This window comes from Somniosus microcephalus, chromosome 7 (genome assembly GCF_052327205.1).
Source record: "Somniosus microcephalus isolate GS21.2 chromosome 7, FLI_Smic_1.0, whole genome shotgun sequence".
In the NCBI taxonomy this organism is placed as follows: Eukaryota; Metazoa; Chordata; class Chondrichthyes; order Squaliformes; family Somniosidae; genus Somniosus; species Somniosus microcephalus.
This window is the reverse complement of record NC_140993.1, coordinates 278,201,600-278,228,317: the sequence shown is the minus strand read 5'-3', so window position 1 is coordinate 278,228,317 and position 26,718 is coordinate 278,201,600. Positions and strand designations below refer to the sequence as shown.

Sequence of the window (26,718 nt, the reverse complement as noted above, 5' to 3'; positions counted from 1 at the left end):
CTCTCGGGGGGGGAGTCTCTCTCTCGGGGGGGGAGTCTCTCTCTCTCGGGGGGGGGAGTCTCTCTCTCTCTCGGGGGGGGGAGTCTCTCTCTCGGGGGGGGAGTCTCTCTCTCGGGGGGGAGTCTCTCTCTCGGGGGGGGGAGTCTCTCTCTCGGGGGGGGGGAGTCTCTCTCTCTCGGGGGGGGAGTCTCTCTCTCGGGGGGGGGAGTCTCTCTCTCGGGGGGGAGTCTCTCTCTCGGGGGGGGGAGTCTCTCTCTCTCGGGGGGGGAGTCTCTCTCTCGGGGGGGGGAGTCTCTCTCTCGGGGGGGGGAGTCTCTCTCTCGGGGGGGGGAGTCTCTCTCTCGGGGGGGGGAGTCTCTCTCTCGGGGGGGGGAGTCTCTCTCTCTCGGGGGGGAGTCTCTCTCTCTCGGCGGGGGAGTCTCTCTCTCGGGGGGGGGAGTCTCTCTCTCGGGGGGGGGAGTCTCTCTCTCGGGGGGGGGAGTCTCTCTCTCTCGGGGGGGAGTCTCTCTCTCGGGGGGGGGAGTCTCTCTCTCGGGGGGGGGGGAGTCTCTCTCTCGGGGGGGGAGTCTCTCTCTCGGGGGGGGGGAGTCTCTCTCTCGGGGGGGGAGTCTCTCTCTCGGGGGGGAGTCTCTCTCTCGGGGGGGAGTCTCTCTCTCGGGGGGGGAGTCTCTCTCTCGGGGGGGGAGTCTCTCTCTCTCGGGGGGGGAGTCTCTCTCTCGGGGGGGGGAGTCTCTCTCTCGGGGGGGGAGTCTCTCTCTCGGGGGGGGGGGGAGTCTCTCTCTCGGGGGGGAGTCTCTCTCTCGGGGGGGGAGTCTCTCTCTCGGGGGGGGAGTCTCTCTCTCGGGGGGGGAGTCTCTCTCTCGGGGGGGGAGTCTCTCTCTCGGGGGGGGAGTCTCTCTCTCTCGGGGGGGAGTCTCTCTCTCGGGGGGGGAGTCTCTCTCTCGGGGGGGGAGTCTCTCTCTCGGGGGGGAGTCTCTCTCTCGGGGGGGGAGTCTCTCTCTCGGGGGGGGCGGGAGTCTCTCTCTCGGGGGGGGGGAGTCTCTCTCTCGGGGGGGGGAGTCTCTCTCTCGGGGGGGGGAGTCTCTCTCTCGGGGGGGGGAGTCTCTCTCTCGGGGGGGGGAGTCTCTCTCTCGGGGGGGGAGTCTCTCTCTCGGGGGGGGAGTCTCGCTCTCTCGGGGGGGGGGGAGTCTCGCTCTCTCGGGGGGGGAGTCTCTCTCTCGGGGGGGGGAGTCTCTCTCTCTCGGGGGGGGGAGTCTCTCTCTCGGGGGGGGGAGTCTCTCTCTCGGGGGGGGGAGTCTCTCTCTCGGGGGGGGAGTCTCTCTCTCGGGGGGGGGAGTCTCTCTCTCGGGGGGGGAGTCTCTCTCTCGGGGGGGAGTCTCTCTCTCGGGGGGGGGGGAGTCTCTCTCTCGGGGGGGGGGGAGTCTCTCTCTCTCGGGGGGGGAGTCTCTCTCTCGGGGGGGGAGTCTCTCTCTCGGGGGGGGGAGTCTCTCTCTCGGGGGGGGGGAGTCTCTCTCTCGGGGGGGGAGTCTCTCTCTCGGGGGGGAGTCTCTCTCTCGGCGGGGGAGTCTCTCTCTCGGGGGGGGAGTCTCTCTCTCGGGGGGGGAGTCTCTCTCTCGGGGGGGGGGAGTCTCTCTCTCGGGGGGGAGTCTCTCTCTCGGGGGGGGGAGTCTCTCTCTCGGGGGGGGGAGTCTCTCTCTCGGGGGGGGAGTCTCTCTCTCGGGGGGGGAGTCTCTCTCTCGGGGGGGGAGTCTCTCTCTCGGGGGGGGGAGTCTCTCTCTCGGGGGGGGAGTCTCTCTCTCTCGGGGGGGGAGTCTCTCTCTCGGGGGGGGAGTCTCTCTCTCGGGGGGGGGGGAGTCTCTCTCTCGGGGGGGGGGGGGGAGTCTCTCTCTCTCGGGGGGGGAGTCTCTCTCTCGGGGGGGGAGTCTCTCTCTCGGGGGGGGGAGTCTCTCTCTCGGGGGGGGGGAGTCTCTCTCTCGGGGGGGAGTCTCTCTCTCGGGGGGGAGTCTCTCTCTCGGCGGGGGAGTCTCTCTCTCGGGGGGGGAGTCTCTCTCTCGGGGGGGGAGTCTCTCTCTCGGGGGGGGGAGTCTCTCTCTCACGGGGGGGAGTCTCTCTCTCGGGGGGGGGAGTCTCTCTCTCGGGGGGGGGAATCTCTCTCTCGGGGGGGGAGTCTCTCTCTCGGGGGGGGGAGTCTCTCTCTCGGGGGGGGGGAGTCTCTCTCTCGGGGGGGAGTCTCTCTCTCGGGGGGGAGTCTCTCTCTCGGGGGGGGAGTCTCTCTCTCGGTGGGGGAGTCTCTCTCTCGGGGGGGGAGTCTCTCTCTTGGGGGGGGAGTCTCTCTCTCGGGGGGGGAGTCTCTCTCTCGGGGGGGAGTCTCTCTCTCGGGGGGGGGAGTCTCTCTCTCGGTGGGGGAGTCTCTCTCTCGGGGGGGGGAGTCTCTCTCGGGGGGGGGAGTCTCTCTCTCAGGGGGGAGTCTCTCTCTCAGGGGGGAGTCTCTCTCTCGGGGGGGGAGTCTCTCTCTCGGGGGGGGAGTCTCTCTCTCGGCGGGGAGTCTCTCTCTCGGGGGGGGGAGTCTCTCTCTCGGGGGGGGAGTCTCTCTCTCGGGGGGGAGTGTCTCTGTCGGGGTGCGTGCGCTTGTGTGTGAGTGTGTGTGGGTGGGAGAGATCAAATCTCAATTAAAACTTGAAACTTCATTATGAGGTCATGGAAATTACCTATCAAAAACGTAACACAATTAAACCTTCTTCCCATTAAAAAATATTGCCAAGGTTACACAACATTTACTACAGGCTAATTAGGATATTTGTCAAATTCCCACTCTGCAAAAACGCAGCAACTGCAGGGCAAAATGCGGTTGATTTAGTGTCAGTGAAGTACACTTTTGCACATATATTCATATTTCATTTTCCATTTAATGCAGTACATTTCAATCCTGGCATGAACTAAGTCTTTCCATATGTCTCTGGATCTTATTACAAACAGAGAAAAAAAATCAATCATTTAAATCTGTAGTGAGCTTCATGCTTGTCATATCACTCATTCACTTGTGAAGACAGAAAGCTCAGACCATACTGAGTGTCACCTACAGAATTTCCATCAGACTTGTTTAGTTAAAGGAATTGATGGATTAACCTCTCCACTATGAAACTGCCTAAATTGGTGATCAATGAGTTTCAATGATAGACTATTCCATTGGGAAGCCTTTTCTTCCTCCTTGAATTAAATGTCATTAAACGTCTATTAAAGCACATTGCACATGCTAATACCTGTCATCACTTCATTACTTGACTGTACTCTCAGACCATTGTTAGTACACAGAAAATCATATTAAGACTATGCTGCAGTCTACATGATGCTTATATTAGTTGTCAAAACCAGTTAGCAGTACACAATATAGCAACTCTATTCCTCCCTGCTGTGTACTCAGTTACCGGACTCTGTTCAGTCCAATAGTTATTACTCAAGCAAACATTACCAAATAATTACCATCTTGTGGGTCAGCTTAAATCATTTCATTAAAAATTCTAATAATCTAGGTTGTAATTTTAAACACTTTAAAAAAAAATAGAACTATTAAAAAGAACTATGAATGATAGGACTTTTATAACTTTGGCTTGTTTCTCTTCAGTTTCTTGAGCTGAAATTTGACAGTTCTTGGCCTCACCTCATTCACAATGGTCAGCATGTCTTCTCTTTAGCAAGTCAAGCACTTCACCGCAAAAAAATCATTCTGCTGGTAAGACTGACTGAAACAATTGATCCAGTGGCTGTTTTCAAAATGTTTAAAATCATCAGACTAATCAGGAACACACATTTTGGACATTCATTACCCTTCATTTTTCCACCGAATTTCCTCCCACCCTACACAAAATGCAGATGAGTAAGGCCATTCAGCCCATGTCAGAAGAATAAAAGACCAATATTATCATTTGCCCCTCCCCGATCGTGTCATCTAATTGGCTCTTGAGCGAGTCTAAGGTTTTCACCTCCACTGCCTTACCCAGAAGGCCATTCCAAATGTTAAAATATTTCAGTGAAGAAATCTTCTTGACACCTTCACCGTCCCCTTGTTTTAGTATTCTGTCGCAATAGCAAAATACTGAAATAACAATATCTGATGAAGGGTCCCAGACCTGAAACGTTAACTCTGTTTCTCTCTCCACGGATGCTGCCTGACCTGCTGAGTGTTTCCAGCATTTTCTGTTGTTATTTTAGTATTCTGTCAATCACTGACGTACTCCTGATTAGCCTTCTCTGAAGATTTCTTTTCTGCCTTGACTCAGTGGGAGCACTCTCGCCTCAGAGTCAAAGGCTCATGGGTTCAAGTCTCACTCCGGGGACTTGAGTGCATCATCTAGGCTGACATTTCAGTGTTGCACGGTCGGAGGTGCCGTCTTTTGGATGAGACATTAAAATGAGATCCCGCCTGCCCTCTCAGGTGGGTGTAAAAGCTCCCATGGCACTATTTGAAGAAGAGCAGGGAATTCTCCTGGTTTCTTGGCCAATATTTATCCCTCAGCCAACAGCACTAAAAACAGATTAATGTTGATTTATCTTATTATTGTTTGAGGGACCCTGTTGTGGACAAATTGGCTGCCACATTTGCGTTCTTTGCAATAGTGACTACTGTGGTGTATGTAACCTGTTCCACCTTAAGAGAACTACCTTAAGAGATGTACTACTTTCTCTTGGCTGCTGTATACTGTAATACCGGTGGTGACCACACCGGTATATAAATGTTGTGTAGTGATTTGCTGGGCAGTTCAGCCCTGACCTCCGAATAGTAAAGACCTGTTAAAGTTATTCTTGTGGTCTGTGTCCAGTGATTTATAATAAGCATAACTGGGACACACAGACTCAACAGTGGCGACAAGTCCGATCTTACCCTGCGGCAGTTTTACATCCAAGGCAGCTTCGTCCTCAGAACGGGCGTCGAGAAGAGGCATCCGCCCTCATCATCCTGCTGAGCACCACATCGCATGGTAGGCATCGAGAACCCGGGTTAAAAAGAAAAATTCTGACCACGAAGCCCTCCATCAGCGACAGGCAGTGATCATCCCTTCTACCACGGTGGTGGGTAAGCCGATCAGCGACACGAGCAGAAAGTCGGCCGCGTTGGCTGTGGAGTAGGGGAGGGAAAACGGAGGAAAAAGGGCGGAGAACTCGACCGCGGCTGGTGAAAAGGGCCGGGCTGCAATCGGGGCCGAGAGGCGCAGCGACTGGGGCAGCGTTAAGGCCACGAGAACCGCGGAGAACTCAACTGCAGCCGGTGTAAAGGACCGGCCTGCAAGCGGGGCTGAGAGGCGCAACAGCAGGGGAAGCGTGAATGCCCACGGGACCCGCGGGGGAGCAAAAAGCAGCGTCGGGGAATTGAGAACCGCTGGGGAGGCGAGAACGGCAGCAGCACGGCAATCGCCATTGCAGCCAGCGGGGGAAGAAGGCAAACGCGGGAAGCCGCCATTGTAGTTGGCGGGGGAAGAAGACGAGCGCGGGAAAAACCGCCAAGCGCGGGAAGCCGCCATTTTAGTAGGCGGGAGAAGAAGACAAGCGCGGGAAGCCGCCATTTTGGGAAAATAAAATAGTTAAAGAAAATCTCAAGGATGCCTAAACACGGTAACATCACTGCTTTTGATAGTGATGTTGAAGATTGGACCACGTATGTCGAACGCATTGGAGTTTATTGTACAGCAAATGAAGTACCAGATGATAAGAAAGCAATAACATTATTAAACTCAATGGGGGCGAAGACGTACGGGTTATTGAAGCATCTGATAACACCAGATAAACCGGCGGATCAGACTTTCGCGAAAATTGTTACGATCCTGCAAGAACATTTAAACCCCACGCCGCTGATGATAGCGGAACGATTTAAATTTTACAGCAGAACGCAGCTGAAAGAGGAAAGCAACGCTGAATTCTTAATTGAACTGCGTAAGCTATCAAAGTACTGTCAGTTTGGTACAGGACTAGCAGATGCTCTGAGAGATAAATTCGTGTGTGGATTATTAAAAGAAGGAACACAAAAGCGTCTGCTAGAAGAAAAGGACCTTACGCTTGAGAAAGCTGTCACCATTGCAGCATCGCACGAGGCCGCAGCAAGAGGCACCGCGGAAATGCAACTAAGGTCATCGGAACTCAGCACCAATCAAATGGCATTGGGTGCAGCAAAGTGTTATCGTTGCGGAAGGACAACGCACGATCAGAATCAGTGCTGGTTCAAAAATCAGGAATGCAGAAAATGTGTCAAGCTCGGTCACATAGCTAAAGTATGCCGGTCAGGTAAGAAGACCAGCAGCAAAAAGTCACCGCAGGAAAAGTGCAAAAAGGTACACAAGGTGACAGAGAACAGTTCGGATGAACAGAAGACGGATTCAGACTCCAGCAGTAAGGAACTGGGTTGTCTAAGAATACATAATGTGGGTAACACAGCAGACCACCAAACTATCTGGGTCACACTTCAGATAGCAGGAGTCCAAGTGAAGATGGAATTGGACACTGGATCGGCATTGACGGTCATGAATAAGCAAGATTACAAAAGGTTATTTCCACACATTCCCTTAAGGGATACGGAGATTATTTTGAAAACATATATGGGGCAAAGAGTATACCCCATTGGAAAGATAAAGGTAAAGGTGGTCCACAAGGATAAAGAAAGCCGAGGAATGGACTTATATGTGTTACCTGAGGGAGGTCCACCATTACTGGGACGGGAATGGATCAGGAGAATAAATATGGACTGGCATTCCTTAAAAGCACTAACTGTAGATTCCGGCAAAAAGGAAGATGTCAAACCTAAACGACTGTCCAGAATATTGGACGATGCTAAAGAGGTGTTCCAGCAGGGACTGGGAACACTGAAAGGAATTACGGCAAACATCAAAGTTGAAGAACATGCAAATCCAAAATTTTTCAAAGCCAGACCGGTACCTTATGCGATACGACCTGCTGTGGAAGCTGAGCTGGAAGGACTAGAACGGTCCGGAGTACTGTCAAAGGTGGACTGGAGTGAATGGGCCACGCCCATTGTTCCCGTCATGAAGCGTTCATCGAGCAACAAGCCGGGGGAACCGGGGAAGGTTCGCATCTGTGGAGATTTCAAGATCACTGTTAATCCGGTGCTTCACACGGTGCAATATCCGCTTCCGCGGATTGAGGATATCTTCGCTTCGTTGTCTGGCGGGAAACACTTCACCAAGATAGACCTGGCGCAGGCGTACTTACAGATGGAAGTTGAGGAAGAGTCACGCCAGTATCTCACGATCAACACGCATAGAGGCTTGTATCGGTATAATAGACTGGTTTTTGGAGTGGCATCGGCTCCAGCAATTTGGCAGAGGGCCATGGAGCAGGTATTACAGGGAATTCCAGGCACACAATGTTACCTGGACGATATTCTGATTACGGGAGATGATGATGAGGAACATCTTGCAAATTTGGAACTGGTGCTCACCAGATTGAAAGAATATGGACTTCGAGTTAATCGCCAGAAATGTGAGTTCTTTCAGAAGCGGATCTCGTACTGTGGTCATGTCATTGACCAGGAGGGGCTTCATAAGTCTCCTGACAAGATCGAAGCTGTTGTGAAGGCTCCCGCTCCGGATAATGTATCCCAGTTGAGGTCGTTCCTAGGGTTGATTAAATATTACCATAAGTTTCTGCCAAATTTATCCATGGTGCTGCACCCGCTGAATGCTCTTTTGCAGAAGGGAGTACCATGGAAGTGGAGCGAGGACTGTAAGAGGGCCTTTCGCAAAAGCAAGGCATTGATCACCTCAGAGGAAGTGTTGGCTCACTTCAACCCAACGCTGCCTATTCGTTTGGCTTGTGATGCTTCTCCATATGGTATTGGGGCAGTACTCTCACACAAGTTGCCAAATGGCTTGGAGAGGCCAGTCGCGTTCGCATCCAGATCATTGACCTCCGCTGAGCGCAACTATGCTCAGATAGATAGGGAGGCTCTCAGCCTTGTGTGGGGAGTAAAGAAGTTTAATCATTACCTGCAGGGCCAAATGTTTACGCTACTGACAGACCACCAGCCGTTGGTATCCATTTTTAACCCTAAGAAGGGTGTTTCGGTGATGACAGCACAGAGGCTCCAGAGATGGTCCCTTTTCCTAGGGGCACATCAATATCAGATTGAATTCAAAGGTACAAAGCAGCATGGTAATGCTGATGGGCTGTCGCGCCTGCCACTACCTACAGCGGAGGAGGCACCGACAGTTGACCCTGTTGAGTTATTTCACTCGACCATCATCGAATGTTTACCAGTCACCAATGCAAGTATTGAAAGAGAAACCAGGAACGACCCGACACTGTCCCGGGTCTACGAATTGACAGTGAAGGGATGGCCAGCACATGGTGATCCACTGTTACCGGCATTCTCAGCAAGACGAGAACAGCTGTCCGTCTGTCAAGGAACATTGATGTATGGAACAAGGGTGATTATTCCTCCTAAGTTAAGAGAGAGAGTTCTAAAGGAACTGCATGAAGGTCATCTGGGGGGAGTCAAGATGAAAAGCCTTGTTAGGGCTTATGTGTGGTGGCCGGGTATCGACCAACAGATAGAGGATCTGACGAAAAGCTGCTCAGGGTGCCAAAAAGTTCAAAATGCACCTCCGATTGCACCGCTGCATCCATGGGAATGGCCTTCAACCCCATGGCAACGTGTACATATTGACTTTGCTGGTCCATTCATGGACTCCATGTTTTTAATTGCGGTGGACGCACATTCTAAATGGCCAGAGGTGATTAAGATGACTACCACTACCTCGGAAAAGACGATCGTGGTGCTAAGAACGATATTTGCAAGAAATGGATTGCCAGAACAAATATGTTCAGACAACGGACCGCAGTTCGTGTCAGAAGAATTCCAGAAATTCATGAAGAAGAATGGGGTGAAACATTATACCTCTGCCCCATATCATCCGGCTACAAACGGGTTGGCCGAGAGATTTGTACAAACGTTCAAAAAAGCAATAAAGGCCATGAGCGAAGATCAGATTCCACTACAACACAAGGTGGACAACTTCCTACTGGCATATCGAAACGCCACTCATGCAGTGACAAACCAAAGTCCTGCCATGATGTTCTATAACAGGAGGTTGCGGTCCAGGTTGGACTTGTTAAAACCAAATGTGCGGAGGGAAGTCGAAAACAAACAGTTCCAGCATATAAATAACAAGACCACTCGGAGTTTCGAAATAGGACAACCAGTGTTAGCCCGGGACTATAAAAATGAGAAATGGCAATCTGGAACAATTCGGGCCAGACAAGGACCCCTGATGTACACGGTAGATATGGGTGAAAATGTAATACGACGTCATGCTGACCAACTGGTAGAATCGAGAACAAGGGTCGAACCCATGGTTACGGCAGAGACAACCGTGGAAGAAGTTAGTGAACCTGAAGCATCTACCTCAGAAGTGAATGTACCTGATGATGATGTCCAATCCATAAGAGATCAACTAGATGAGTCACCCCAGCAATGAGAATCAGAGACCCCTGAAAGGCGTTATCCAACTCGGATCAGGGGGCCTCCTCAGAGACTGAATCTTTGAACTGTTTTGCATGAAGTTGTATATATATATATGTTATTATGTTATGTTAAATGGGGATATACACTGTTAAGCTAAAAAGGGAGGATTGTGGTGTATGTAACCTGTTCCACCTTAAGAGAACTACCTTAAGAGATGTACTACTTTCTCTTGGCTGCTGTATACTGTAATACCGGTGGTGACCACACCGGTATATAAACATTGTGTAGTGATTTGCTGGGCAGTTCAGCCCTGACCTCCGAATAGTAAAGACCTGTTAAAGTTATTCTTGTTGTCTGTGTCCAGTGATTTATAATAAGCATAACTGGGACACACAGACTCAACAACTACCCTTCAAAAGTGCTTAATTGGTTGTAATGCATTTTGGGATGTCCTGAGGATGTGAACACCGGTAATTAAATACAAGTTCTTTCTTTGATGGCAAAACTAAATGGAGTCCTCCAGGTGACCAGGACACTGCACGCTTCTTCCAGAGGCATTGACCTCTTTCTGAGGTACAGTTTGCAGGGATATTAACCGTCCAGTAGTACTTTGCTCAAGTGCCCAGTCTTCATGTTGGAACCCAGGAAGCAAGGGTTGTCAAGCTAGTTGACCATCGGAAGCAAAGCCTGATCCTCACCTCTCCAGGCACCCAAGCACTCGCACTCCGTGCAGCGGTCACTGATGGTGATCAGACGTGGGAAACCTGGCCAATTGCCCCCTCATTAACCCACTGGGGTTCAAACGAGTTACAGTGCCCCTACTGCCACCCTAGTTAGAATCAAAGAATCTTACAGCACAGGAGGCTGCCATTCAGCCCATCGTGCTTTTGCCGGCTCTTTGAAACAGCTATTAGTTCCACTCCCCCACTCATTCTCCACAGCCCTGCAAATTTTTCCATTTCAAGTATAAATCCAATTCCTTTTTGAAAGTTACTATTAAATCTGTTTCCATCACCCTTTCAGGCAGTGTATTCCAGATCATAACAAATTTTCTCCTCGTCTCTCCTCTGGTTCTTTATCTTAAATCTGAGTCCTCTCCTGCCGATGGAAACAATTTCTCCTTATTTACACTATCTGATAATTTTGAACACCTCTACTAAATCTCCCCTTAACCTTCCCTGCTCCAGGGAGAACAATCCCAGCTTCTGCGGTATTTCCAAATAACTGAATTCCCTCATCCCTGGTAACATTCTAGTAAATCTTCTCTGCACCCTCTCTAAGGCCTGGACATCCTTCCTAAAGTGTGGGGCCCAGAATTGGTCACAATACTCTAGCTGGGGCCTAACCAGTGATTTATAAAGGTTTAACATAACTTCCTTGCCTTTGTACTCTATGGGCAGGATTTTCATTGGGCCATGGAGTCGGGATTGGAGGCGTGTGGGGGGTTAAAATCCCAAAATCAGGGGTCCCGACCCCATCCCGCCCCCCAAACCCGCCTCCATGCCAGTTTCAAAGGAGGCGGGTACCCGCCCCACACTGGGACCCGCCTACCCGAGGCGGGAAGGGATTAGTGCCAATTAACTGCCTGTTAACAGGTAGTTAACAGGCAGTTTTTAGCCTAATCCCTATTTTTAAGGTTGAACTGTGGGATTCCCGACGGCTCCAAACCACGCCAAGTTAGAGGAGGCGGGCCGTCGGGTTGAAGGACTTGGAGGGGTCGAGATATCAGTGTTCAGGTGAGTAATGTGTGCATGAGTGCAAAGGTAAGTGTGTTTGGTGTATCTAAAGTGGTTAAAGAAGTTTTACATACCTTTTCAGCCTTCCTTCCTTTAGGTTCCGGGAGTCCCTCATCTCGCCGGCACAGAAAGCAGAATGGCTGCGAACTGTCAAAAGTGACAGCCTGCAGCTTTCTGTGCAGGAGAGATTTCTAACTGAGTCTGTGGAGAAGGACTCAGGTTAGAAGTAAGACTGTCAGTGTTTGACAGCTTCAAACAGCTGTGAAACTCTGATATTTCATCTGTCAAAACCTCTTGACAGATGAAATTTCAGTCTGTGACATCACCTGTTGCTGGGTAGCCCTTAATTGGCCTGCTGAGCCCGCTGGGCGGGCTCAACAAGGTCAATCAAGTTAAAATCGCATGGATTGGCCACATCTCGATGGAGGCGGGACTACAACCCCGAAAGTTGTAGTCCCGCCTCCAACCCGACTCCTGAATGAAAATCCTGCCCCATGCCTCTATATATAAAGCCAAGGGTCCCAGGTGCTTTTTTAACAGCTTTGTCCTGCCACCTTCAAAGATTTGTTTATGTGAACCTCCAGGTCTCTTTCTTCTTGCACGCCCTTTAAAATTGAGGCCAACTGGCTCAGCACAGATCTAACCTAATATCTTTCAGGTCTGAATGCCTCAGCTACTCACTGCACTTAACCAGTTGAGCCATCATTAGATTCACTGCCTTTCTCAAGGAGGAATATAGATTTGCCAAGCAGATTTTGTTTTCCACATTGGGTAACATTACAACTGGGTGCAGCAGGTGACAACCGTAAGGACAAAAGCATCTTGAAATTGACCCTGGCGATTGCCAGGAGCACGGAAAGACTCGAAAAAGTGTACAGTGGGGTCAGTGAACAACTCAAGCTATCAAAAGGGTGTCCACAATGCAGGCAGTGGGCTACAGGCGACCCTTAACCTCCACCCGTGTCTTGGCGATCTGACCCTCGAAGGTCAGGCTACACTGTCCTGTGTGAGTTTACAATTCTTATTTACTGGTTGGTCTTGTTTGAACTTTGCTGGCCTGGAGCCTTGCAAAGAGCCGTTCTGAATACTGTTGCCTCATTGGTGGATAACTCCGAAATTGGCACCCATATCTGCACCATGTAGCCCACAAAAAACACCTGTGGATTAGCACACTCTCCAGGAATTCTGGGTGACACCACAACTGTGGCCTCTGGAGAAGTGGGCTGCCAGCAGGATTGGAGTACATTTTCATTCGACTACTTTACATTCACACAGGTGAAGCCTAATGCACAGACAGATCTGAAGCCCACCATACTGCACCATGACCACTATTTTCCCAGCATTCCAATTTCTTGCAAAATAAAAAATCATCAAAATCTGTCCTTGATTTAAAAAAAACAATTCTTTCATTCTTCCTCAATTCTTGGGGTCTTACAGCGAGCTCTTTCAGCCTCACATGATCCTTGACGTAAGAAAACTACTAGGCACTTGGTCTAAGCGTTAAACAAAGCTTTAATCAACTGTTTTACAACATGGAGGTCTAGTTGTGTCCTTCACTAGTTCCTGTTAAGAATGTCCTGCGCAAGCTGGGCCCGTGCCCGAGTATTTATACTCTCCCTGGACAGCGCCACCGGCAGGCCGCTCAGTATTATTTCATAAGTCTTTCTTTCATGAATGACTGATTCATGTCAATCCTCGTTTGTAGCTCCCCGTCATACTCTTGGTTGCTGGATGCCAGAGGTCATGGTCCATATCGGTACCAATGACATAGGTAGAAAGAGGGATGAGGTCCTGCAGGCAGAATTTAGGGAGCTAGGAAAGAGATTGGTAAGCAGGACATCAAAGGTAGTACGATAGCAAAAGCACCTCATCTTCCGATTAGGCAGTCTGCAGCCTTCCGGACTCAATATCGAGTTCAACAATTTCAGATCATAAGCTCGGCCCCCATTTCATTTTCTCTTGTAATTGTTCCACTCCTTTCCCCCCCCCCCCCCTTTCCTTTTGTTTCTCTCTCACACCTGGCAGCTATCTTTTGCCCTGCCAGTACACTTTACACCTAATCCCAGCCTATTACCATCTCGTCTAGCTTCTAATCTCTTTTACTTCTTTTGTTTCTTTTATTCTTTTGTCCGATCGCAGCCCTGCCTCCGATCTAGTTTCTTTTCTTTCCAGTTTTGAAGAAGGGTCCAACCCGAAACGTCAACTCAAATTTCTCTCCACGGATGTTGCCTGACCTGCTGAGTTTTTCCAGCATTTTCTGTTGTTACATCAAAGGTAGTAATCTCCGGATTACTCCCGGTAACTACGAGCGAGTGAGTACGGGAATAGGAGGAGGATAGAGTGGATGAATGCATGGCTGGAGAGATGGTGCAGGAGTGAGGGCTTTAGATTCCTGAGGCACTGGGATCAGCTCTGGGGGAGTTGGGACCTGTACAGGCCGGGCGGGTTGCACCTCAACAGGGCCGGAACCAATATCCTCGTGGGGGAGTTTGCTAGTGCTGTTGGGGAGGGTTTAAATAAGCTTGGCAAGGGGATGGGAATCTTAGTGTAACCCCTTCACGGTTCTCTAGAATTAAGCCATTGTAGTAGTGATCGCCTTACTGGACTGTAGAATACTGTTTACATTGGCAAAGATTTAGAAGGGAGAGAAGCAAAGCTGGAAATGGAGGGTAGTCAATTAGTAAGTGAGTTTGGGAGGCAGAGGAAGCAAAGGATAGAAAATAGACAACAAAGGAGTTTGGCATTGCTTAATGGTATAAACTTTTAATGCAAGGAGTTTGGTGAACAAGGCAGATGAGCTGAAGGCACAGAAAGACACGTGGAAGTATGATATTATAGCTATTACTGAAACATGGCTTAAAGAGGAGCGGGAATGGCAGCTCAACATTCCTGGTTACAGGATTTTCAGACGAGATATGGAGGGGATAAAAAGGGAGGGGGATCGCAATATTGGTTAAGGAAACAATTACAGCTGTGAGGAGGGATGATATGTTAGAAGGATCATCAAATGAGGCCATATGGGTTAAACTGAAGAGCAAAAAAGGGGCAGTCACATTGCTGGGAGTGTACTATTGACCCCAAACAGTCAGAGGGAGATAGAAGAGCAAGTATGTGGCAAATTTCTGAGAAGTGCAAAAACAATAGGGCAGTAATAGTAGGGGATTTCAACGACCCTAATATTAATTGGGATAGAATCAGTGTAAAAGGAATACAGGGCAACAAGAGAGGGGGCAGTTCTGGACTTAGTTTTAGGGAATGCAGCTGGGCAGGTGGAAGGGGTATCAGTGGGAGGGCATTTTGGTGGTAGTGATCATAATTCAGTTAGATTTAACATAGTTATGGAAAAGGACAAAGATAGATCAGGTGTAAAAGTTCTCAATTGGGGAAAGGCCAATTTTAAGAAGCTGAGATGTGATTTAGCAAAAGTGGACGGGAAACAGCTACTTGAAGGAAAATCAGTGTCAGAGCAGTGGGAGGCATTCAAGGAGGAGATAGTGAGGGTCCAGAGCAAATATATTCCCACAAAGAAAAAGGGTGGGACTCCCATATCTAGAGCCTCCTAGATGTCAAGGAGCATACAGGATGGGATAAAAAAAGGGAAGGTTTTGTCAGATACCGAGAGCTCAATACTACAGAAAGCCGAGAGGAGTATAGAAAGTGCAGGGGGTGAAATTAAAAAGGAAAAGCAGAGAGGGCATGAAAAAATATTGGCAAGTAAAATCAAGGAAAACCCAAAGATGTTTCATAAATACATAAAGAACAAGAGAATAACTAAGGAAAGAGTGGGGCCTACTAGAGACCAAAAAGGTAACATATGTGTGGAGGCAGGAGGCGTGGGAATGGTTCTTAATGAATACTTTGCATTTGTCTTCACAGAAGAGAGATACGATTAAGGCATTGTAGTTAAGGAGAAGGAGTGTGAAATATTAGATGAGATAAACATAGTGAGAGAGGAAGTATTAAGAGGTTTAGCATCTTTGAAAGTAGATAAATTGCCAGGCCCGGATGAAATGTATCAAAGGCTGTTAAGAGAGGCAAGGGAGGAAATAGTGGAGGTTCTGACCACCATTTCCAATCCTCGCTGGCTACAGGTGTGGTGCCAGAGGACTGGAGGACTGCTAACATTGTACTGTTGTTTAAGAAAGGAAGAAAGGGATAAACCGAGTAATTACAGGCCAATCAGCCTAACCTCGGTGGTGGGAAAATTATTGGAAAAAATTCTGAGGGACAGTATACTTCATCACGGATTAATCAAGGACTGTCAGCATGGATTTGTTAAGAGAAGGTCGTGTCTGACTAACTTGACTGAATTTTTTAAGGAGGTTACGAGGAGGGTCAATGAGGGTAGTGCATTTGATGTAGTCTACATGGATTTTAGCAAAGCCTTTGACAAGGTCCCACATGGCTGGAAGGATGTTTCCATTGCAGTGTGTCCTATCTACAGGATGCACTGCAGCAACTTGCCAAGGCTTCTTCAACAGCACCTCCCCAACGCGCGACCTCCACTACCTAGAAGGACAAGGGTAGCAGGCGCATGGGAACACCATCACCTCCAAGTTTCCCCTCCAAGTCACACACCATCCTGATTTGGAAATATATCGGCCGTTCCTTCATCGTCGCTGGGTCAAAATTGGAAATTCCCTACTTAACAGCACTGTGGGAGCACCTTCACCACACGGACTGCAGCAGTTCAAGCAGGCAGCCCACCACCACCTTCTCAGGGTGACTAGGAATGGGCAAGCCTTACCAGCAATGCTCACATTCAGAGAATACATTAAAAATATTTATTTACACTGCAGGATTTTGGATTGAGGGAACTTGTTAATTAATGTCAATGCAGCACTCAGGTACACTATAGCATGAGTGGCAGAAACAATTCCTACCCCACAATTCCCAAGCGGGGAGTTAGTGATCTCAGCCAAGCCATTGAGGGAGGCAGTGATACAACCACATTTAGAGCTTGGGTGTGATGGGAGACATCAGAAGAAATTCCAGGATTTGGAGTGGGGAAGGGGTCGTCGTCGTCGTGTCTTCACACTGTTCCCTTTGGGGAACTGTATGAAGTGGTGGAAGGATTTCTGGCCGCGTTAACGCTCCTTCCGTGACCGTAACCATCTTCGTACCAGCCATTAGGGTGGTTAGTCCTATGGCGGGAGGGTTTTACGGGCTCCCACAACCCATACGAGGGGGGGGCCACCCACACCCACAAGTATCCCGTTGGATGTCAACCCAGAATTTAGAGCCGGAGCTCCGACTCCACTTGCCGGGACTGTCTGGAGCAGGGTTCGAAACCCTACGCCTTCTGGCCCAGCGGCGGGGATGCTACCGCTACGCCAAGGGCCCACTCCCGGGGAAGGGGTGGAAGGTGAAGAGGGGACATAAGATGCCAAAACAAAAAATTTTGAGATAAGGGTTGGAACACATTCCCTCTATTTCCCCAGCATTTGCATCTATGAACAGAAGGGAGGCGGGATCTCCAGATATGAGACAACTGGGCTCACTATTGTAAAGCTCCCAGATTGCAATTTAACGGCAATATTGGCAGAGACCAGTGGACGGGTTAACTGTTCAGTATCTCACTTTGTGATGGGACAGTAGAAGGTAATTCAAGGAGTAAGGAATTCAGGCCAATTATAGTGAACTGGCATCATTTAACAGAAATAAACAAAGTTCTATTGAAAGTTCAGTGTTTTGGAAAGTCTGCCAATAAGATGATTATGATACAACTCAGCACGATAAGTGGGTTTTACTGCATTAAACCATGACCAAGGTCACTGGTTTGAAGTTTTCACAGAACCAAATGGAAAGAATTGCAGAACATGATCCTCAAAACACAAGTAAAAATCCCTGAATACCACATAATAAAAAAAGGGACGTGAATCATTGGGTCATCATGAACCAGTGGCCCGAGATAGAACTGCCAAATGCAACCCCAAAAATCATGAAATCTCTTGTAATAAAAGTAGACTAAACCAGGAGCCCTGGCCATATCACTCAGTGGAACATTTCTGGTAGAATTTCTATTGGTAAAAATCACACAGGAAGTAATTGGGAAAATTGAAAGGACATTCCAAACCAAGCTCGCGAGACTTTGTTTTGTGAAATGACTGTAATGTTTCAGGAAGCAGCAGGTGCTGTGGAACCAGAAACAAACTGGGAGGAGGGGGTGCTTAGCAAAGGTTTTATGGGAAAATTAATAGAGTAAGTGTGAACATAAAGTGGGCAGGCAGGGCAAGCGCTGTGGTGGGACATACAGACAGGGCAAATACTGTGGGACATACAGGCAGGGCAAGCGCTAGGGTGGGACTTACAGGCAGGGCAAGCACTGTGGGACATACAGGCAGGGCAAGCGCTGTGGGACATACAGGCAGGGCAAGCGCTGTGGTGGGACATACAGGCAGGGCAAGCACTGTGGGACATACAGGCAGGGCAAGCGCTGTGGGACATACAGGCAGGGCAAGCGCTGTGGGACATACAGGCAGGGCAAGCACTGTGGGACATACAGGCAGGGCAAGCGCTGTGGGACATACAGGCAGGGCAAGCGCTGTGGTGGGACATACAGGCAGGGCAAGCACTGTGGGACATACAGGCAGGGCAAGCGCTGTGGGACATACAGGCAGGGCAAGCGGTGGGACATACAGGCAGGGCAAGCGGTGGGACATACAGGCAGGGCAAGCGGTGGGACATACAGGCAGGGCAAGCGGTGTGGTGGGACATACAGGCAGGGCAAGCGGTGGGACATACAGGCAGGGCAAGCGCTGTGGGACATACAGGCAGGGCAAGCGGTGGGACATACAGGCAGGGCAAGCGGTGTGGGATATACAGGCAGGACAAGCACTGTGGGACATACAGGCAGGGCAAGCACTGTGGGACATACAGGCAGGGCAAGCACTGTGGGACATACAGGCAGGGCAAGTGCTGTGGGACATACAGGCAGGGCAAGCGCTGTGGGACATACAGGCAGGGCAAGCGGTGAGACATACAGGCAGGGCAAGCACTGTGGGACATACAGGCAGGGCAAGCGGTGAGACATACAGGCAGGGCAAGCGCTGTGGGACATACAGGCAGGGCAAGCACTGTGGGACATACAGGCAGGGCAAGCGGTGGGACATACAGGCAGGGCAAGCGCTGTGGGACATACAGGCAGGGCAAGCGGTGGGACATACAGGCAGGGTAAGCACTGTGGGATATACAGGCAGGGCAAGCGGTGGGACATACAGGCAGGGCAAGCGGTGTGGGACATACAGGCAGGGCAAGCGGTGGGACATACAGGCAGGGCAAGCGGTGGGACATACAGGCAGGACAAGCGCTGTGGGACATACAGGCAGGGCAAGTGGTGTGGTGGGACATACAGGCAGGACAAGCGCTGTGGTGGGACATACAGGCAGGGCAAGCGGTGGGACATACAGGCAGGGCAAGCGGTGGGACATACAGGCAGGGCAAGCGGTGTGGTGGGACATACAGGCAGGACAAGCGCTGTGGTGGGACATACCAAGTTGGGGGAAGAGGCACAACTAAGGCCAGTGATGCAGTAATTGCACTTTACGGTCTCTGGGTTACCTGTGGGTCATTCCAGCCTTGGGGGGAACAGAACTTGCTTTTGGTCAGGCTTGCACCATGGGTGGACGTCTTCTTCTAGCCTTGCTCTACAAAGGGTCATTGGGGTCAAATGCCACAAAGGCGATCCATGACCCACAAAAGGGAGAAGGAAGCGGGCAAACAATAAATCAGAAAAAAAAATCTAATTCTTACAATGGAATGTATAAAAACATTTGCCTCAAAAACCCATGTTGCATTGTGATTGTGTGTGCGTGTGTGTAGTCATGAATTATTACAATGCACTAAGGCTGTGGCAGACAGTATGTATGATTGATAGGGTATTAATCAGAAGATGCATATCAGACTCAAAATTTGTTCTTGAGCATACTTCTAATGGTAAATTCCATGTTCACTGAGCTCACTGGCAGTTTGTCCAATTTATTTTTCAACGTGCTACCCATTCATCAAAGAACAAAGTGACTTAACTCTCTCCTCTTCAATTATCTAACAGAGTAATAGAGACTTTGACCATGTGCCACAGCATTATATTTCAGATGATTAAGTTATCTAAGGGTTAATTTATTTATTTTACGTACATGACCATAAAACAAAAATCGCACCCTAATCTGCACCATTGCATCGGTTTTTGTACTTTCACATACAGGTTGATCTGATCAGCTACAGACAGTAGGAGTATGCACTGGTGTTAGCCGCTAGCTCAGTGTTGTGTTACAACTCTGCTTTGCTGTGTTTTTTCTTACCGAACTGCAAACTCCATTGCAATCTACGGATTTTACCTCAAAAGGTATTTTGTCTACTGTTTATGTAAACTTGTGACAGTGTAGAAAGCACTCATCAGGCAGGTCATTTACAATGGGCAAGAACAACTCTGAAATAGAAGAGGCCCTATGAATTGCCCTCAAGTTTAATGTTATAGAATAATAATTAAATTAAAGCAGTTTTGATATCAGCAACAGTGTTTCAGGTTCTGGGCTTCACTCGCATCCCCACTCACCCAAACAATATTCATCTCGTCAATTAACAGATTCAAATCATTGTAATCAAACCAAATGTGAATGACATTAGTCAAATGCACCCGACTTTCCACAAAACACCTGTACATTGATAAATGATGTTGTGGTGTTTTTCAAATTAGGCCTTTTTAAAAAAAAAATGTCATGCAAACAGCCAGGTTACTGAACGTGTCTTCTCTCAAACTACAGAATACGCTGGCACTCGCTGCCTCGCTTTACTGCTGCGACTCAAGAACTTGCTACCCCTTTGGGACTCTGGAAACTCGAGCTATTCCTGGTTGGGCTGTGAGCCTGACAGAGACACAACAGACGCCACATTCAACAACAGACTCCAACCCGCAGTCTTCATAAAGGAAGCTTCACATGGTTCTGTAACACAACACAGCCATGCAATCAGACTAATTCACAAATGGCAAAACAGGAAGAAAGGTCAGAAGCACACAATCGTTTACATTTTCTAATCATCAGGAGGAAGGTTAAGCGCTAGCACAACACAAACCATTGCAGCAGGTGACAGCACTCCACTTAGTAAAGTCCCAGTGAGTTGCTGTGCCACTGTTTCTCTCTCTCCGGGTTCGGTCGGTCGGTCCGGGCATTAATTCAATTGTGCCGTTTAAACCCCAACCTTGTTCATCCAGCAAGACCTTAGCAGTGGAAGAAATGAGTAAGACACACTGATCTACTGTTGTCTAGAGTCAGACTGCAGGCATTTCTCTCACACGTAAGTTGAATAGCTGAAACAGGAAGGGGATCTTTAGCAGGAACCTTTTACCCAGTCTAATCTTTGGGTTCTTCTGACTGCAGTTTGCTAAGGTCCATGACCAAGCCCTTTCAGATATTTTAATACAGAAATTGAGGAGAACAGAAAAAAGGCAGAATCCAAGATACAGGAACACTCTACAACAATTTTAAGGAACATATTTTTTCATGGAAACACAAGACTCACAAGGTCATTGCAACAGAAATAATGAATGGCTCTTCTCTCTCCGTACAGGAAAGGTGATTTTAGCACTGCTTCATAAAGAGGTGACCCTTTAACGAACAAAAATTGTTCAACTACCCTTTGCCTTAGTACCATTTCACTGACAAACTGCTTGCCTTTTTCGAGAAACTTCCACAAAATGACTAACAAGAACCAAGACCAAGTAACACAATAGTTTCCAGATCTTCAGAAAATAGGCATAAAGAAAAAAAGGGATTTAGAAAAAAAAATCATGGAACGTAAATGGATAAACAAATAACAAACCATAAATCTTTATCATTTACAAATATGAAGTAACACATCCGATGAACCCTGAGGAACAGAGAATTCTTCTTACCTTATTGCACCAGCAGATAAGTGACCGTAGGAGCCGCTGGTCGAGGAGCTGCTGCGGGAGTTATTGAGTATGGTGACCAAAGAGTTGGGGGAAGTTCTTATCATAGTCTGAAGGTCAAAGTTGGGATCAGACAATGGGGATATAGACAGTGTACGCTTTCGGCTTGGCCTGGCTGACAGCCTTGGACTGGGGAATCGAGAGCCTGTTGCATTAAAGAAGAAAATGAGAGCAGAGCACCATGTAGTACTTCATGTTCAAACTGTCCATTTATTCATCATGTCCAACTAATGTGTAGAAGGAAGCTCAAAAAAATGACTTTCTCTGATAAGCGGCTTACTGCTCACCTGTGATCTACTGGCTACAATTGAGGAAAATTAGGAAGAAGAATTTATCTTCCACTGCCTTACCTCAGGGGAGCTCTGTTTATTAATGTGCAAGCAAAATGATAAATTGCTAAACAAAAAGAAAAGGCTTCTATGTATTGCCCCTCTCATTTCTAGTGATTTATGAATCTGACGGCTGCTTAGACATTCACATCATTAATTCGCCACAACCAGCGAGACAGTGGTTCAGACCTGTACCAGGAATAAGGAAACCTTCAGAACAAAAGCTGACTGAATAGAAAATAAAAGTTGAGAAATTTCAAGTTGGAATAAGTTGTACAGTTTGCAGCTACCGTTGGCTGCTGCTCGAGAAGTCATGTTGAGAAACTGCTTCTCCGAGGCAGTGACAATTATTTTTATACTTGTTAGAATAATCAGTGTGACCAGGGTAATAACTTAACTGTGGCACATTTACTGCTTCCAACAGTCACTTAATGCCTAACCTTCTCCATATGCTATACAGCTGCAAATTTGTACACAAAATTGCAGTCAATTGTATATGAATGAAAATCTGCTTTTCCCCCTGTCCCGTGCAGTACATGATCAGATGTAAATGAAGCCAGTACACACAGGCTCCAGTTTGCCATTCTTTCCAGTAGCATATAGGGAGCACCCACTGAAATAAATGGATTTTCATTCGTTTTTTTTGCAATCTTAAAGTTGAATGATTAGGAGAACGTCACGTGGCTTCCTATCTCCACATCCTTGATCAGGGGCTAAAGTACTGAGGATAAAGAAGATCGACTGGTGGCAAAGCGGGCAGGGACCACAGGTCACAACTGACTGAAATAAGTCTTAGCCGGGGTCCCTGTGGCCAAGATGAAGGATTGCGGGGGACGGGAGGGTGGTAGGCTGGGTCAGATGATGCAGATGATGGGCCCAATTCCTGTAATGAAAATGTGCCAGAACTCAGTCTTGTGCCTGTGTAAATTCCAGTTGAAAGGTTAAGCAAAACTGAAGCATTAGTGTTTGACTGATTATAGATCTGATCAGACATGACTGTCATTGCAAACACTTATATTTAACTTTAGCTCACAATTCTTATTTCGTTGTATCCATTTCATTCATATAATACCGAGGAATGGTGTTCTATTGAAGACAAAATTAATAGAACTTTTCAAACAGAAAAGGATCCAAAAATAGCACACTATTCTCAAAGCTAAGCATAAATTTGAACCAGTGAAAGGGTCAAAGTATTTTCAGGGTAATATTAGCAGAGTTTTACCAGTTCATTATGAATGAGGGTAAAATTCCACCCATTTGTCTTCTCCCCCTAATTAAGCAGGCTCTGAACATTCTTTCTCTTTATAAATTGGTTGGAAAATGCAGACATTACCAATTTAACATGAGACAATAACACTTTATCCAGTAGGATTGTAGTTACACTTTAGACCAGAATATCCAGTTTCCAACAATTATAAAGCAGATTTTTCAGTGATTACCCATGACGAGTCTTTTTTTAAAGTTGTATCTGTTATCAGTATCGGTTTAGAGATTTCCTCACTGTGTATGTGGAACACTGAAACTTAGCAGAAATTATAATCACCATTTCTAAATAAAACAAGCACTCTGATAATTATTTTACCTCATACTACCTGTACTATTATAATTAATCCAAAGTTTGGTGAACCATTCTTGTCTTCTAAATTGCATACTTAAAGGCCAAGAAGAGGACTTTCTAAACTATAAATGTAATAAACCTACAATACAAATCCCAGTGGGAACCTCCTTAATCAAAGGAGTTTCAACAAACCGTCAAGAAAAACAGAAGCGGGGATAAATTAAGCATCAGAATATCACCAGTAGGGCTGATGCAAAGTTCGAACTGGCTGAGCACCTCTGAAAAACTAAATTAAAAATTCTTTTGAGTCGGATGCTATCAGTCAGCTCCTGAACCATCTGTTGTTATCAATCAGGGCTATGGATTTAACCCACTGACAGGAAAAGATTTTTTTGAATAAACTTTATTACAATGATTGTCAATCCCCGTAATAGCGATAATGATCGTGGAAGTGAGGTTTGATCTCAGTTTCAGCATGTGAAGGTGCATATTATTCCTCAGTGAGTGGTGAGGATGTGGAACTCGCTACCACATGGAGTGGTTGAGGCGAAGAGCAGAGATGCCTTTAAGGGGAAGCTGGATAAGTACATGAGTGAGAAAGGGATAGAAGGATATGTTGAAAGGGTGAGATGAAGTAGAGTGGGAGGAGGCTCGTATGGAGCATAAACACTGGCCTGGATCTTTTGGGCCGAATGGCCTGTTTCTGTGCTGTAAATTCTATGTAATATTAGCCCTCTGACTTCACTATCATCCAAGTCATGGATGTGGTTTTGCCGCTTAGAAAGCAGAAAGTGACAGTACAGGAAACTCTTTATTATCCGGCACTGACGGGACCGGCGTGGTGCCGGTTTATCAAAAAGTTCGGATTACAGAGCGGTATAGTTAAAAGGTACAAGAGCTCTGTACACAGCAACAAATCCAGGCTTCCCTGTTGCTTAGCAACAAGTGCACGAACCCCAGTTACACAGCCACAGATCCAGGAACGGCCACTAATATGAAGTAAAACTTACCTGAACCTACTCCTGAATTTTGCCGGTTAACAGAGATTTCCGGTTATTTAGGTGCTGGTTAAAAGAGAGTTTCCTGTAAATAGAACAAAGTTCTGCCTGGGGAGTAGGGACCAGCAGAGTTCCACATGTTCTGGGCCCTCTGCTGTTCACAGTATAACGGTGGGAGGGGAATTCTTGTAATGTAACGATTTGCCAATGTTGGGCAAGATAGAGCTGGAGAAATAGTTTGTTTGGAATGGAATTGAGACTCATGAAGATGAGAATGGATGGAGAGTCACTGTATAAAACATGACGGGAGCATGGAGGTATCACATGAAGCAAAGTAACTGGCTCAGCAGTTATAGTGTAGAACACAATATTAGAATAGATGTTCAGTCGTGGCTCAGTGGCAGCATCACGCCCCAGTCAGAAGGTGCCGAGTTCAAGTCCCATTCCAGAGAATTGAGCATATAATCTAGGCTAACATCTCAGTGCTGCACTGTCGGAGGTACCGTCTTTCAAATGAGATTTTAAAGTGAGACCCCATCTGCCCTCTCAGGTGGATGTAAAAGATCCCACGGCACTATTCGAAGAAGAGAAGGGGAGTTCTCCCGGTGGTCTGGTCAACATTTATCCCTCAACCAACACCTAAAACAGATGATCTGGTCATTTATTTAATTGCTGTTTGTGGGAGCTTGCTGTGTGCAGAATGACTGCCGCATTTCCCACATTACAACAGTGACAACACTTCAAAAGTACTTCATTGGCTGTAAAGCGCTTTGGGACGTCCTGATATGGTGAAAGGCGCTATATAAATGCAAGTTCTTTCTTTGTATTATGTGTATTTTTGAGTTTCACTCCATTTACCTTTAGGGAGGGTGGAGCATGGAGAAACTTGGCAGGACTTTTACTCCGGGGATTAAATGGGTGGGACAGACAAATAGGAACATAGGAAAGGAACTGGAAAAGATCTTTTGCCCCAACTTGGATTGATCTCACGTATCCATCAATTCCTCCTTCCCTATTGGGGAATGAGATTAATATTATAGCCCATTAGTCTTCAGCCTCTCTTCCACTTGGGAGGATGTCAACCTCCTTCCCCCTCGACAGTTCACAACAACACGCCATTATTAACTCTCAACTTTCCAACATGTCCAACAGGGGACAGTGCATTCACGTTATTTAGTCACAGCGCTGTAAGGTTTTTACATCTGACTCGATATCACATGATTTACATGTAGCAGTCGTTTCCAATTGCAGTGCTTAAACGGAGCAAGATATGGAGGGAATCTTATGCTTAAGGACCAACTGGACCTCACTGACAATTCGGGATAATTCACCTAATTAGCTTTCAGTTTTTAAATTTGGTGACCGAATATTAACTCATTTTATATAGGAATACATTAATAGTGCAGAAAGCAAACCGTTGCAGTATAATAAAGTCAGTAAGCTATAAAAAAATAATAAAAAATGATTGTTAACATCTAAAAAACACACTTCTACCAGCTACTACCTCAAAAAGATGAAGATAAATGATTTTTTAAAAGCTGTGGTGAGTACAATAACAGACATTTTAATGGATAAATAATTTAGTTTCAGTTTCAGGATATTATTCTTAAACTGCAACAGAAGAATAGAGTCATACTGAAATGAATGATGGGGCAACCCATCACCACCTAATCCAGATTGAAGTTTGACAGCGACTGGAGTTTAGATCCTTTGATTGCTTTGTACAAAGAAAAAGGGTAAATTCATCCTGTTTAGATTAAAAGGAAGAACTGACTAAACAGACTCTCATCAGCTGGGAAAAGGTGAGGTTAAGTGACCTTCCCACAATGCACTCTTCTTTTAATCTTCTATTTACACTACAAAATAGCTCATTTGCATAGCATAACTATGCATATTTGCCCCGCACTTTAAAACAATGCCTAATTTAAATGTTGTTGCTTGAATTTTAATGGAACTAGTTTTTGTTCTTCATTTAAAAGAAATTGCTCCCTGTGTCGAAAAGTAATGTAAATTTTTCCTCACCCTGTAGCATTTAAACTGGTAACCTCACACTTGGCTGGTATTTATTTCCACATCATCCTACTTAAAACCCAGCTTCTACTTTTTGCAAAAATCTACGTCTAATAGGCTCCTGGCATATTGCTGGGATTACTGATCCTGAACTGAACTTTTTGTGAGCTTTGCCACAGATTTTGTTTTGGATTCAACAGCACAATGAGGTGACAGTAACTATTAAAACTGTTTTTATATAATAAAATAAATATGGTCTTGCCCACCACTGAATTTAGAATTTTTAATTTAGTTTTTCAAACACGGAGTAATGTCCAGAGTAAAATCAGATATTTGAAATGTTCATTACCTCTTGGCTACTTAAACAAAAAAGAAGCATTCGGAGTGTTAGAATTTTTTTTTACCAAAGAACTTTTCCCCTCTCCAGTTGCTCTCGAGCTGGTCACCACTGCCAGTTCTCAGGTGCGAGGCTTCTGCAATTGCAGTTCTGAAGTTGGCCACTGGGAGGTGCATTGGTGCATTGACTCGCGCAGCCTGCTTCCAATGAAGTACCTCACTTGACGGCCTGACTGAGATTGAGAAAAAAATCTATGTGGAGAGTCATGATGGTAAAACCTAAAACCTTAACAATTCGCGGCATGCTGCATAAATACGTTACCATGCCAACTC

The 26,718-nt window shown here is 47.1% G+C and overlaps 1 protein-coding gene across 3 annotated transcripts in view; it reads right to left on the bottom strand.

The window, feature by feature from the left end:
* Nucleotides 1-26,718, bottom strand: part of LOC147115355 (transcription activator GLI3-like) — a 422,057-nt gene that overhangs the window by 88,860 nt on the left and 306,479 nt on the right. For 2 of the 3 annotated variants that reach the window (XM_085993896.1, XM_085993897.1), the window contains 2 exons: nucleotides 26,454-26,618; nucleotides 21,098-21,299 (listed from right to left, as the gene is read on the bottom strand). In XM_085993896.1, coding sequence (XP_085850022.1) covers nucleotides 21,098-21,299; nucleotides 26,454-26,618 — 367 coding nt within the window. The remainder of the gene's footprint in view (nucleotides 1-21,097; nucleotides 21,300-26,453; nucleotides 26,619-26,718) is intronic. The other variant, XM_085993898.1, reaches the window with a different exon arrangement.